This window comes from Pteropus vampyrus, unplaced genomic scaffold (assembly GCF_000151845.1).
Source record: "Pteropus vampyrus isolate Shadow unplaced genomic scaffold, Pvam_2.0 Scaffold311, whole genome shotgun sequence".
NCBI lineage: Eukaryota > Metazoa > Chordata > Mammalia > Chiroptera > Pteropodidae > Pteropus > Pteropus vampyrus.
In genome coordinates, this window is record NW_011889092.1 from 1,856,527 (window position 1) to 1,869,649 (window position 13,123).

The 13,123-nt window shown below is 43.8% G+C and overlaps 1 protein-coding gene and 1 long non-coding RNA gene across 3 annotated transcripts in view; one reads left to right on the forward strand and one right to left on the reverse strand.

Annotated features, from left to right (window-relative positions):
- Window positions 1–1,891: 1,891 nt before the first annotated feature.
- LOC111730389 overlaps window positions 1,892–13,123 on the forward strand; it is a 43,663-nt gene continuing 32,431 nt past the window's right edge. For both annotated transcript variants that reach the window (XR_002776661.1, XR_002776662.1), the window contains exons 1-2: window positions 1,892–2,305; window positions 3,600–3,680. This is a non-coding gene — a long non-coding RNA (uncharacterized LOC111730389). The remainder of the gene's footprint in view (window positions 2,306–3,599; window positions 3,681–13,123) is intronic.
- FOLR2 (folate receptor beta) lies at window positions 2,934–7,219 on the reverse strand. The gene is made up of 5 exons (XM_011377412.2): window positions 7,108–7,219; window positions 5,778–5,939; window positions 3,754–3,942; window positions 3,506–3,641; window positions 2,934–3,376 (listed from the first exon to the last, which is right to left on the reverse strand). Exons 2-5 carry the CDS (start codon window positions 5,925–5,927, stop codon window positions 3,090–3,092), a joined length of 762 nt encoding a protein of 253 aa, XP_011375714.1. The 5' UTR covers window positions 5,928–5,939; window positions 7,108–7,219; the 3' UTR covers window positions 2,934–3,089.

The following is a 13,123-nucleotide window of genomic DNA, read 5'->3' on the forward strand; positions in this document are numbered from 1 at the left end:
GCCTGAGGATCGGCTGGCCGGGCCAAATCCGGGATCGGGGCTCCGCGCTCCGCCGCGCAGGCCGCCTGGTTCGCCGCGCAGCCGCCGCCGCCTGCAGCGTCGGCCTCAACTTGAAGAGAAAGAAAAGTTTGTTCAGAGGCGGCGGGGGAGGGGCAGGAACGGAGCACAGAACCGGCCACTGGCCCCCTCCTCCTCCACTCGGCCCACCGCCCGGAACGCCCTTGCCCTAACCTCTTCCCCGCGGTGTTAATACCCTCTCTCCGCATTCCTACAGGACCTATGTCCCCCCAAACTCCAGAGGTAACTGGTCACTCAAACCCCACAATGATCCTGCCCCGCCATCATCACCCCGAGGAGATCCAGCCAATCCTCCCAAAGACCAAGTCCCTCCATTCTGCACCCGGACACTTCAGTAACCCGGGCCCCTCACCCGAGAAAGAGTCCCCTTCAATACTCGCAATGATATGACCTCCAACTCCCACAGACGTCTAATTCCACTTCAAATCCTTTCCATTCAGCTCCCCTGCAGCCTTGCAGAATCGAGTTCCCAAAACCCGCGAAAGACCCCATGATGAACCTCTTCCCATGCCCCTCCCCATTATCCGAGCGGCCCCGACCCCCCAACTCCCGTGAAATCCAGCCCCCCTAAGACCTGAACCCCCAAAATCCACTGGGTCCAGCCCCCGACAAATCCCGTAGGGGGATCCCCTTCATAGAGATCCGACTTCCCACAAACCCCCAGACGAGGTGTCCTCAAATCCCCACGTACTGTCCCTGGCAGCCCCTCTCAGCCCGGGCAGAGCCCTTCCTCCCTCTTGGCCAAGTTCCCTGGCACCATCCCCCATACCCGTAGGCCTGGGCCTTGAGGGGTTCAGTAGTCCGAGTCCAGGCCTCCCCTTGCCCGTCTAGAAGAAAGTTCCCTCAAATCCCTGGGCTCCCGACCTCTCCCCTGAGCTGCGGCCGCCTCGCGCAGACCCCCACCTCCTGGCCTGCTCGGATGCCCCCTTCCCGGGGGAAGCTGCCCTAGGCTCTCAGCGGCCACTTAAGATGGCCATCCTCTGCCGCCGCACCCCCCCTTCGCCTTCCGCCCCGCCCGCCGCTCCGCCCCCGCGGCTCTCTGCGGAGCAAGGGGTAGCACCCGCGCCCCGCCTCCCCGGGCCGGTGTCTGGATCCCGGAGCCGCTGCCCGCAGAGTGACCTCGGGCAAGTCACGGCACCAATCGGAGCCTCGCCTTACCGCTCTGTAAAATGGGGATAATGTTATATGTGCAAACTCAATGGACTGTGCTTGTAAAGCTCTCGGCACAGGGCCTGGCATCCAGTCGGCGCTCCCTAACGGCGGCTATTTTTATTATTAATTAAGGAGTAACGAAGGTGACAGCTGTGTAAACTGTAAAGCGCAGCGTCGGAACCGACGGGTATTATTAGCACCGCTCCAGCCCCTGCTGCTCCCTCCAAGTCAACAAACTTGAGCCTTTGTAGGAGGGACGCCGAGCCGGGAGTACCCAGACCTAGTCAGCTCCGACACCCCGGACCCCCTCGGGTCCTTAAGATTTTGCTGAGTCCAACGAGGCTGCCAGAAAGGGGCGGGCCCATAGGAGGGGCAGCCCCGCCCCTTCCCAAAAAAGACCTAGCCGGTGGCAGCGTCTCCGGGGAGTCCGCTTCCTGCCCCGCCCCTCCGCCCCCTAGCTCCTTAAAGGCGCAGGCCTCCAGCTGGGCTTCCACTGCTGCCAACTCTTGGGACAATGTCACAATATCCCCTTTAACCTGGGAGAGAACTTTTCACTTTGCTGAATTGAACCTGTGTCTGGGTCAGTCCCTACGAGCTCCTTACTCTATTTCGAATACACATTGACTTAATCTGACTGGAGCAAAGCTGGGACGTGGAAGGGGCTCTGTGGGGCCTTCCAGACTTGATAAATATGACTAAGAGACTCTCCCACACACCCAACAATGTCTCCTGGCCCCTCCAGGAACCCAATAACTCATCCCCCAATCTGTGCCCGACTTCTCCCATCAGTCACCCTTTGGTATGAGGAAATGTGAGCCAGCCAGGAGGGGACAGCCCTGTGCGGCGGGGAGAGATGTGGACTAGGAGTCTTCCTGCCTGATTTTAGTTCTAGCATGAGCACTCACCCGCTTGGTACTCTCGGACAGGTACCCGTGCCTCTCTGGGGATAACTACAGTCAGGGTGTGGAGAAGTAAGAGACCCAGAGGTCAACTCAGGCCCAGTACTTGACAGCTGTGCAAAGACAGAACAACCCTCCAGGATAGGCATATCTACTATTCCCAGGCGGGGACAAAGGTAAGTTTCCATGCCTCTTCCAGCCATACCTCTAGGGCACAGCAGGGCTGAACCAGTTCAAGGCTCTTGACTTCCTCTCCAGGAACCTTCCCCACAGCCCTCCCATCAGCTCTCTTCCTTTTCTAAGGATTCCAAGTTCCAACTCTGCCCCCAATCCACATCAAGTGTGAATCCCCACCACCACCGTGGGAATCCAGACCCTTCCCTGGACACCCATCCCCAGCTTTCTCATTGCAGAGCTGAGCGCCGAGCCAGGCACACAAGTCCTGGGGGAAAGGGGATATTTGAGGACCAATATAAATAATTAAGTCCTGGACTTGGCTCTCACTTGGGGCTACAAGAGCAACAGGTTCCCTGAGGACTATTCATGTGCAGATATTGCTTTCTAGGCAGCAGTTCCTTTGTATTTCACAAACCTGAGGAGAGAAAGGATTATTCCCCCTGTTTTAATGAGGAAGAAACTAAGGTTGAGTGTAGTCAACTGTTTTTTTTTCACATAGTGAATAACAGAGCTGGGATTCAAACCCGGGTCTCGTTCCTCTAATCTGAATGAATCTAAATGGAATCTGTCTTCTATCCATCCACAAACTCACAACCAAAATAATTCATCAGACACGGATATGTCCATCTATTTATTAGAACTAGCTGTCAGAGAAACCTCAAGCCCCACCATGGAGTAGGAATTGGATAATAGAGGGATGGGTAATCGATGGAGACATGCTTAGGGCTCCCTCATTTGTGAAAGTAAGCTGAGCCCAGCCTGGTTGTTTGCGGAGAGCTGGACTCAGCCAAGAAGCCAGAGTTGCAGCATCAGGGCCAGGCTGAGCAGGAGAGGCCCAGCCCTGTGGGGCATGGCCCTGGCTTTCATCGCCAAGGCATAGAACCTCGCCACCTCCTCATTGGGGTTACCCTGGGCTGGGTCAAACCACATCTGGATGCAGCGGCCGCTCCCTCTGCTGTATTGGCTGACTTTGTAAGAGTGACTCCAGAGGCCCTCACACAGGGCTGCAGGCGTGGGGAAGTAGGACTCAAATGTGCGGCAGACGGCCTCAGCTGGACACTTGTTAGATCCTGCAGGAAGAGAGAGCGTGGACACAGACATTCAGCCCCTGGCTATCCCGGAAATCCTCACCCAATCCCAAATCCTCAAACCCCCTTTGTCTAAACTCCACCTCCATTTCCCCACCCACCAGCCCTCACCTGAGGTCCAGTTCCAGCCCTTATGCCAGTCGCTCTTGCAAGTGTAGGAGGTGCGGCAGGCTTCCCACCAGCTCTGACAGTCCTCTTTGCACAGGGGCACATCCAGGAAACGTTCTTTGCGCCAGCTCTGGTCTACCTGGGTGGAAGATGGGGCGAGAAGACTCATCTCAGCCAGGTATGTTGGCAACCACGACCTTGACTGAGCTGGAGGGCAGCCTGCTGGGATGGGGTGAGGGAGACTCGCATACCTGCTGGATCCAGGGCCCCAGGTTGGGGGAGCACTCATACAAGCATGTGTCCTGGATGAAGTGGCGCTTGCAGGCAGGCTCCATCTGGCCACAGTGGTCCCAGTTAAAGTTATACAGGAGGGAGGTGTCCTTGTGCAGCTCCTGGCTGGTGCTGACGGAGCAGCAGGCATTCTTCTTCCAGGGACTGCACTGAGTGGGGAGGACACAGAACTAAGTCCTTCCCACCACCACAGCCTTCTGCCACCTCCAGCCTCTCCCCATTTGATTCTTACTCTTCTGCCCCCAGGTATATGGCCTCACACTCATTGTGAGGACCCCTCTGTCCTTGGCCTCCAGGAACTCCCATCTTGGGGGACACTCAGTTACAACAGTGTAATCAGGAGGTTGTGGGAGTCTGAGACAGACTCTGTCTTAGGGAGACAATAAACTGTCATCTTTATAGCCCTTAACATTTAATAAAACTTCTTTAATTTATTAATTAAAAAATAATTATTGAGTACCTATTCTATGCCAGTCACTGTTCTAGATGGAATATAGCAGGAAACAAAGCAGACAGAAATATGTGTTCATGGAACTTACATTCTGGTCAGGGGAGAGGCACTAGGAGAGAAAATATATGTAAGGATATGATAAGTTATATGGAGAAAATTACAGCAGGGAATGGGAATGTGGAGTATGGAATGATTGTTGAAATTTTAAATAGGGTGGTTGTGAAAAGCCTCATTAGAAGGTGACGATTTGAGCAAAAGAGGAAAGAGAGAGTGTGGTATGCAGTAATATATGTTGAACAACCTTATTCTTGGCAAGCATTAAGATCTGTTCCTTCCCACCTCATCTCCCCGCCCCAGTGGCTAGGCCAGTGCCAGACACATAGAAGTCCCACAAACACATCTGCTGAAAAAAAAGTAAATGAAAGACCTATTTATGATTTCTTAAATCTAAACCAAACTCCATCTTACATATAGACACACCATATTTTAACAAGTTTTTAATATAGACCAGATTTTCCAGGATGACAAAAACTGTGAAAGGGAAGGCTGAATTGCAATGTGTTTTGTTTTACTGGAGTTATTCACTATTTTAGAAAATATGTCATCAATGGCAACACTACTTAGAGCATCTTATAGCATTTAAGTTGCCACCTCTATCAATCTTCATTTGTAGCTGCCCCATTCATAGTGATTTTGTGAATAAAAGTAACATATGCTATTTCATAATGACTTCTAATGTAGTCATACCAGAGAACAGATGTATTGAAACATATATTTTTTATTATAAATTACTTTCTTTTTATTCTCCTCTGTATTACAGATTGGGAGTTATATTGATATTTTTTAATTAAACATGCAAATAGGTTCTAGTAGCTTTGAATTTCATACCAGGATAGAAAAGAGAGTCTAAACAGTATTTTTCATAAAAAGGAGACATGGAGTCTGATGAGGCTACAACTGACTGGCATAAATTTTATAGAATGTATGAATGTATAGCATCTCTACCCTATGTCACAGTCATAAGAAGCCTTCTCCTCCTCTACCCTTAGCATTCCATTGGACTGGCACATAGTGAAGGTAGGAAGAGCCATCCTCCCCCAGTCTTTCACCCTCCAAATCCCTGGAGGTTACCCCAGTCCTACCCCTACCCCACCACAAGGGCTGATCATGTCCAGTTCCTCTGTATGTTCATATGCACCTCTGGGTCTCAGTTTCCTCATTTGTGTCATGTAGAGAATATCATCGACCTATATCAAAGGACCACTGGGAATATGAAATAATGTACAGAAACACATGACACCTAGTTGGGGCTCAATAAATGAATATTCCATATTATTGCTGACATGGTATCCTTTTCTTAGGAGGCCACCCCTAAAATCACCTCAACCACACCCAACTTTCATCTTCACCCACAGCAATAACTCAGGATATGGGGGTATCTGACTCCTGAACCCTTCCCCCACCACTTTAATTTCCTGTTCCCTGTTAGAACCAGCCCCCCCAACCCCAACCAGAGCCACACTCCAGCTACACCTGGTCATGCAGCTTGTCCTCAGGGCCTGGCTTTGTCTTGTGGTGTTTGGCGTCCATACAGACATTGATCAGATCTGTCCTGTCCCTGGCACTGCACATGGAGGCTATCCAGGCCAGAAGCAGCAGAGGTGGTGTCCATTTCCAGGCCATGTCTTTCTGTCCCTGAAGAAGAAGCTGTAGTTAGTGAGACTAAGGCCTCAGAGGAGAGAGCCCCATGCAGGGTGCTCCCGTCACCCCTGCCTCAATTTTCCCATCTCCACAATGAAAGACGGGGTCAGATCCTGTTCCTTCAGTGCTGGGATTCATAGACTCCCTCAGGCCGAGGCAAAGGAGGCTGGCAAAGGGAGCTCTTTTACCCCAGGTTTGGAGGGCTCAGAAAGGGATCTAGGATCAGTAGGTGGACCCTTGGGGAGTCTTCCCAAGTTGGAGGAGATGCCTATTTCCTCAACTTCTCTCTAGACTTTACCTTAAAAAAGTAATAGTTCAAGTCTATGCCACACTCCCGTTATCCTGTATCTAGCAGTTTTTCTGCCATTAGACCTTGGATTATCTGGGTTCCCATGCTGGCTTAGGAACACTGTTAGCCTGGGGAAGGCAGTAGCCCAGCTCTGCTGAGTTCTTCAAATCAGCATGAGTATCAACTGATATAACACACAGAGCCATGTTCGGTTAAATGATACAGAAATGGGAAGAACAGTGGTTTTGAAATAGCTTTGCTCCCTCAGACATTTTCTTTCCCTATTTCTTGAAAGCCATTTTCTCCCTCCAACCCGTGGTGACTCTGGCCTCCTCAGCTCTCTCTGAGGGCTGGACGAATGTACCAGATCCCCACTTCACCCCTCAAAAAACAAAAACAGAGACCCTTGAACCTGAGGGACAACACAGAAGTCTCCCATGTTGGAGCAACCAACCGGACGAGCACTTAGAGTCATAGATGGAACTTGGCAAAAGTGACAGCCACTTTCTTTGCTTATGACTGCCCCCACCCCGACCCTCACCCCCACCCATTACAGATATGTTCCTTTGAGCTCTGTCACTGAAGTACCTAAGAGCTGATAATGAAGACCCATTTCTCTCCCTCATCATCTCCACATGCAGTTGAGTACCAAGCCCTGGCAAAGTTCTCTCCAAAAATCTCTCTGAAATTCATTTCCCTGGGCTCTGCTGTTTGCAGTCAGTTCTTCCCTCCTCCAATTTCTTCCCCTTTGAATTGTCTTCCCCACAAGAGTCACAGCGATCTTTCTAAAGAAAAATACTCCTCTTCCCCATGCAAAAACCCACCAGGTCTCCCTAATGCCCCTATCACCCTTCCTTCCTTAGGGCATCTTGCCTGAGCCTCCTTCGCGGCTGGGAGCACACACTAATGTGTCTGGATTGGCCTCTCTCCTGGCTGGCAACAGCTCCAAGGCCCCTGGACTGTCCCCAATGGTCTCTGTCCTCGGCGCAAGTTAGACTAGGGCTCTGGTTAGCACAGAATGTGCCCAGCCTCAGCAATTCTTCAGCCTTCTGTCTTCCAGACTCCACCCTCTTCAAGGCTCCATTAGTCTGTCAAGTTCTCCATTCCTGTTTTATTTCATCTCTTTGTTTATTTACTCATTCCAGGATCCATACATAACATCATTCATCAAAATCTAGAGAACCACTCATTTCCAACAAGAATCTGAATTTTTGAGGTACCCCAAGTGGTTGTTAGGATAAAGCTAACTTGAGGAGACTGAGGCGTGGTGGGGAAGAACCCAGGCTTTCAGGCTGTGGGACCCAGTGATCCATTCCTCACACAACCTTGGGAAATGTCACTAAACCTTGCTGAGCTTTAGTTGACTCAACAGAAAATTGTTGAGAGTTAATCTGGAAAAGCCAAGTAGGCTTAAATTGAGAGCTATCAGGTTAATTTGTGAGCAGCCAAGTGGACACAGGTAGAAGTTGAGGTACAGAAGTCAAGGGTCAGAGAGAAAACTTTTCTCAAATCCGATAAATGATATCTCATTATTTAGCATTTTTGTAACCATAATTAAGCAATTTTTGATAGTCTTTAAAAATTGTGGTAGCGTATAGTTCAGTAAGGTATATTCATATTGTTGTATAAGCAATCTCCAGAGCTTCATCTTGTGAAACCGGAACTCTATTCCCATTGAGCAACAACTCCCCATTTCTTCCTTCCTCTAGTCCCTTGCAACCAACATCTGACTTTCTATCTCTGTGTATTTGACTACTCTAGACAGTTTGTAAAAGAGGCATCATACGGTATTTGTCTTTTGTGACTGGCTTCTTTGAATAGCATAATATCCTCAGTCATTTATGTTTCAGAATTTCATTCCTTTTTATGGCCGAATAATATATATATATATATATATATATATATATATATATATATATATATAATATATATATCACATTTTATTTATCCAATTTTTCATCAGTAGACACTTGGGTTGCTTTCACCTCTTGGCTATTGTGAAGAATGCTGCTATAAACATGGGTGTACAAATATCTCTTCAGAACTTGCTTTCAATTCTTTTGGGTATGTGCTCAGAAGTAGAATAACTGGATCATATGGTAATTCTATTTTCAATTGTTGAGGAATTGTCATACTGTTTTCCATAGCAGCTGCACAATTTTACATTCTCATCAACAATGTACAAGAAGTCCAATTTGTTCACATCCTCGCCAACACTTGTTATTTTCTGTTGGATTTTTTAAAGTAGAAGCCATCCTGGCACGTGTGAGATGATGTCATATCATGGTTTTGAGTTGCATTTCCCTAATGATTAGTGATGTTGTGCAACTTTTCATATGCTTGTTGGACATTTGTGTATCTTTTTGGGAATAACGTCTATTCAAGTTGTCTGTCCATTTTTAAATCAGGTTATATGTTTTCTGTTTTTGGGTTGAAGGAGTTCTTTATATTCTGGATTAGCCCCTTATCAGATATATGATTTGCAAATATTTTCTCCCATTCTGTAGTTTGCCTTTTCCCTCAAACTGTCCTTTGATGCAAAGTTTTTAATTTTGATGTAATTCAATTTATTTTTTCTTTTGTTGCTTGTGCTTTTTGCTGTCATATCCAAGAATTCATTGTCTAATACAGTGTCATGAAGCTCTTCTTCTATGTTTTCTTAAGGAGTTTTCTAGTTTTAGCCTATATGTTTAGGTCTCGGATCCATTCTGAGTTAATTTTTGTATATGGTGTAAAATAAGTGTTAAACTTAATTTTTTTTTTGCATGTGAATATCCAGTTGTGTCTCATCATTGTATTTTGAAAAGACCATTCTCATTGAATTGTTTTGGCACCATTGTCAAAAATCTGGACTCTAAGTTCTAGTCCATTGACGTATATATGTATCCTTATGCTACTACCACACTGTCTTGATTACTGTAACTTTGTAGTAAATTTTGAAATCAGGAATTGTGAATCCACCAATCTGGTTCTTTTTCAAGATTGTTTTGACTATTATGGGTCTGTTGCATGCCAATATAGATTTTTGGCTCAGGTTGTCAATTTCTACAAAAAGGTCAGCTGAAATTTCGATAAAGATTGAGTTGAATCTGTAGATCAATTTGGGGAGTATTACTCTCTTAATATTTTTTGATTGATGAACATGGAAGTCTTCCATTTAGTTAGGTTTTCAATTTCAACAATGTTTTGTAGTTTTGTACTTTTTCTTTGTTTAACGTATTCCTATGTATGTTATTCTTTTTACGCTATTGTGAATAGAATTGTAATCTTAAATTCATTTTTATATCATTCATTGCTAGTGTATAGAATTACAATTGATTTTTATATATTGATCTGGTGTCCTATAAATTTGCTGAACTCACTTATTAGTAATATAATGTTTTTGGGATTCCTTAGGATTTTCTATATGCAATGTCATATCAACTGTGAATAGAAATAGTTTTATTTCTTGCTTTCCAATTTGGATGAATTTTATTTCTTTTTCTTAACTAATAGCCCTGGCTACAACCTTCAGTACAACGTTGAATAGACATGATGAGAGTGGATAACCTTGTCTTATTCCTGATGTTAGGGGGAAAGCCTTTTGGCATTGAGTATATTAATTGTGGGTTTTTCATAGATGTTTTTTATCAGGTTGGGGAAATTACCTTCTATTCCCAATTTGTTCATTGTTTTGTTTTTTATTGTGAAAAGATTTTGGATTTTGTCATGTTATTTCTGCACCAGTTGAGATGATCATGTGGATTTTGTCCTTTATTCTAATTATATGGTCAATTGAATAATTGTATTGAATAATTGTATACAATTGAATAATTGTATAATTTATTGGAATACAATTATTCAATTGACTTTATTAAATCAATTGACTTTTGGGTGTTAAACCACCTTGCATTTCTGAGATAAATCATACTTGATAAATGTATAATCATTTTTACATGTTGCAGGATTTAGTTTGCTAGTATTTTGTTGAGGAGACATGTCCTTATACAGAAGGGACATGCAGTTTTCTCTTTTGTGATTTCCTTGTCTGATTTTGTATCAAGGTAATACTGGTCTCATAGAATGAATTGAGAAATGTTCCCCCTCTTTTTTTTTTTTTTTGAAAGAGAGTTTGCGAATGATTGGTATTAATTATTATTTAAACATTTGGCAGAATGTACCATGGAAGCCATCTGGGCCTAAACTCTTCTTTGTGGGAAGTTTTAAAATTACTAATACATCTCTTCACTTGTTATAGGCATATTTAGATTTTTTTGCTTCTTCTTGCATAGTCTTCGGTAGTTTGTGTCTTTATAGGAATTCGTTCATTTTATGTATGTTATCTAATTTATTGGAATACAATTATTCATAGTATTCTCTTACACTGCATCACTATAAAGAATGTAGTGATGTCTCCTCTTTTATCTGGGGTGTTAGTAACTTGATTCTTCTTTTTTCTCTTGATCAATCTAGGTAAAGGTTTATCAGTTTTGTCGATCTTTTCAAAGAACCAACTTTTGGTTCCATTGATTTTTTTCTATTGTTTTCTATTCTTTATTCTATTCCATTTATTTTTACTTTTTGTTATTTCATTCCTTTGACTAGCTTTGGGTTATTTTGCTCTTTTTTTTCTTTTTTTTTTTTTTTCTTTTTTTTAAGGCAGTAGTTTAGATTATTGATTTAAGATCTTTTTTCTGGTATATTTTAATGCAAATACATATTTCACCTCTATTTCTATGTGCCTCTCCAAAAATAAGTCTTATACAATCTTAATATCATTATCACATTCATTAATAATTTTCTACTATTATCTAATAGTAATCCTTATTAAAATTTCCCCATTTGTCTTTTATAAAACCATTTTGTTCAAATCAGGATTCAATCAAGTATCATTATTGTATTTAGTTGTCGTAACTCTTTTTTTAAATTTATTTATTTTAATTAGTTTCAAGTATACAGTACATTGGTTAGACATCTATATAGTTCGTAAAATGGTCACCTCATTTGCTCCCTCCCACCCCTGACCCTCCACCTAGCCAATGTATTAATGCTAATTCTCTATGCCATGCTCCCCATCCCCGTGACCATCCATGAGCTACTAATTTGTTTTTCTTTAACCCTTCACCCCATTCTCCCAGCCCCCCAAACCTCCCTCCCCTCCGTCCATCACCAAATTGTCCACTATACTTGTAAGTCTGTTTTTGATTAGTTTGTTCTTTTTATTCCTTAGATTCTGCATATAAGTGAAATCATATAGCGTTTAACTTTCTCTGTCTGACTTAAATACCTTGTGGGTACATCAAAGCAGTATCTTTTTCCATCCTCTTCCTTTTAGTCTGTGTGTGTCTTTTAACCTGAAGCGAGTCTCTTATAGGCAACATGTAGGGGTCTTGTTTTCCTTTCCATTCATCCACTCTATCTTTTAGCTGGAACACTTAATTCTTTTCCATTTGAGGTAATTATTGATAGGAATGTAGTTGTCACCATTCATTATTCCTGTTTTTGATACATTATTTTTCTTCTTAAAAAAGTTCCTTAAACATTTCCTATAATATTGGCTTTGTGTTGATAAATTCCTTTAGCTTATTTTTATCTGTCCTTTAACTCTAAACGATAGCTTTACTGGATAAAGTAATCTTAGTTGTAGATCCTGGGTCTTCATCCTGTCGAATATTTTTTGCTAAGCCCTTCTGTCCTGCACAGTTTCTTTTGAGAAATCAGTTGCCAGTCTTATGGGTGTTCCCTTATAAGTAACTATCTGTTTTTCTTGTTGTGCTTTTAATATTCTTTCTTTGTATTTAACCTTTGGCATTTTAATTAAGATGTGTCTTGGTGCGGACCTCTTTGGATCCCTGATTTTTGGGATTATCTGAGCTTCCTGGGTTTTATGTCCATTTCCTTCACCAGGTTAGGGAAGTTTTCCATCATTATTTTTTCAAACAGCTGATCAACATCTTAATTTTCTTCTGGTACACCGATCAGATGAATATTTGAACTCTTAATAGTGTCCCATATGCTCCTTAAATTATTTTTATAGTCTTGGCATTTTATCTCTTGCCATTGTGATTGCGTGTCCTTGGCTTTCCCATGCTCAAAATAGGGCATTTGATCCTTTTCTTTATTCGCTTTGTTTATTCCTTTGTTTATTCCATTTAATATACTACCCACCTCAGATAATGTGTTCTTCATTTCAGACTGATTCCCTTTTATAATTTCCATTTCCATTTTTATGTTTTTTATTTCTTTGTTGAAGTTCTCATTGAATTTATCTACACTTCCCAAAAGTTCATTGAGCATCTTTATAACCAGTGTTTTGAACTCTGCATCTGTTAGATTACTTGACTCCATTATATCTGGATCTCTGTTCTATTCTGTCATATGGTTTCTGCTTTTTTGTCTTCCCATTTTGGCTGCCTTTCCATGTCTGTTTCTATGTACTAAGCAAAGCTCCTAAGTCTCCCGGTCTTATTAGTACGGCTTTGTGTAGTAGGTGTCCAGTGGCACAGTCCTCAAAGGGGTTCAGCTGCAGGCCAAGTTTAGCCCCAGCCTGTGCCCCTCCGGGGCCACCTGTTAAGATTCAGCAAGCAATCCACAGATACTGTGCTTATAATTGCCTCAAAAGGCCACACCAGAAACCGAGGCCTGCTGCCTCCAATGTGAGTATAGGTGCTGCTCAGCAAGGAGCACCTGACTTGCTGAGGATATACCTGGATTTGGCTTCAGTAGGGCTGTGAGTTGGGGGAGGTAGGGTTTAAGGGAATCCTCTGGGCAGAGCGACCTCTGGCCTCTGTTATCCAATTTGATGACATCACGACTATGATGGCGCTGTGTCCTGCGCACTGGTAAGGGGGTGCTCAACAGGGAACAATGGACACTTCTGTAAAGAGCTAGTCTCACCTCAGCCCTCAAT

Coding starts and splice junctions, on each gene's coding strand:
- FOLR2 (XM_011377412.2), bottom strand. CDS start 5,927: ATGGCCTGGAAATGGACACCACCTCTGCTGCTTCTGGCCTGGATAGCC. Junction 3,943..5,777: donor AGGACAAGCTGCATGACCAG/GTGTAGCTGGAG, acceptor CTCCCCACTCAG/TGCAGTCCCTGGAAGAAGAA. Junction 3,377..3,505: donor GGGCTGGAACTGGACCTCAG/GTGAGGGCTGGT, acceptor CTCTTCCTGCAG/GATCTAACAAGTGTCCAGCT.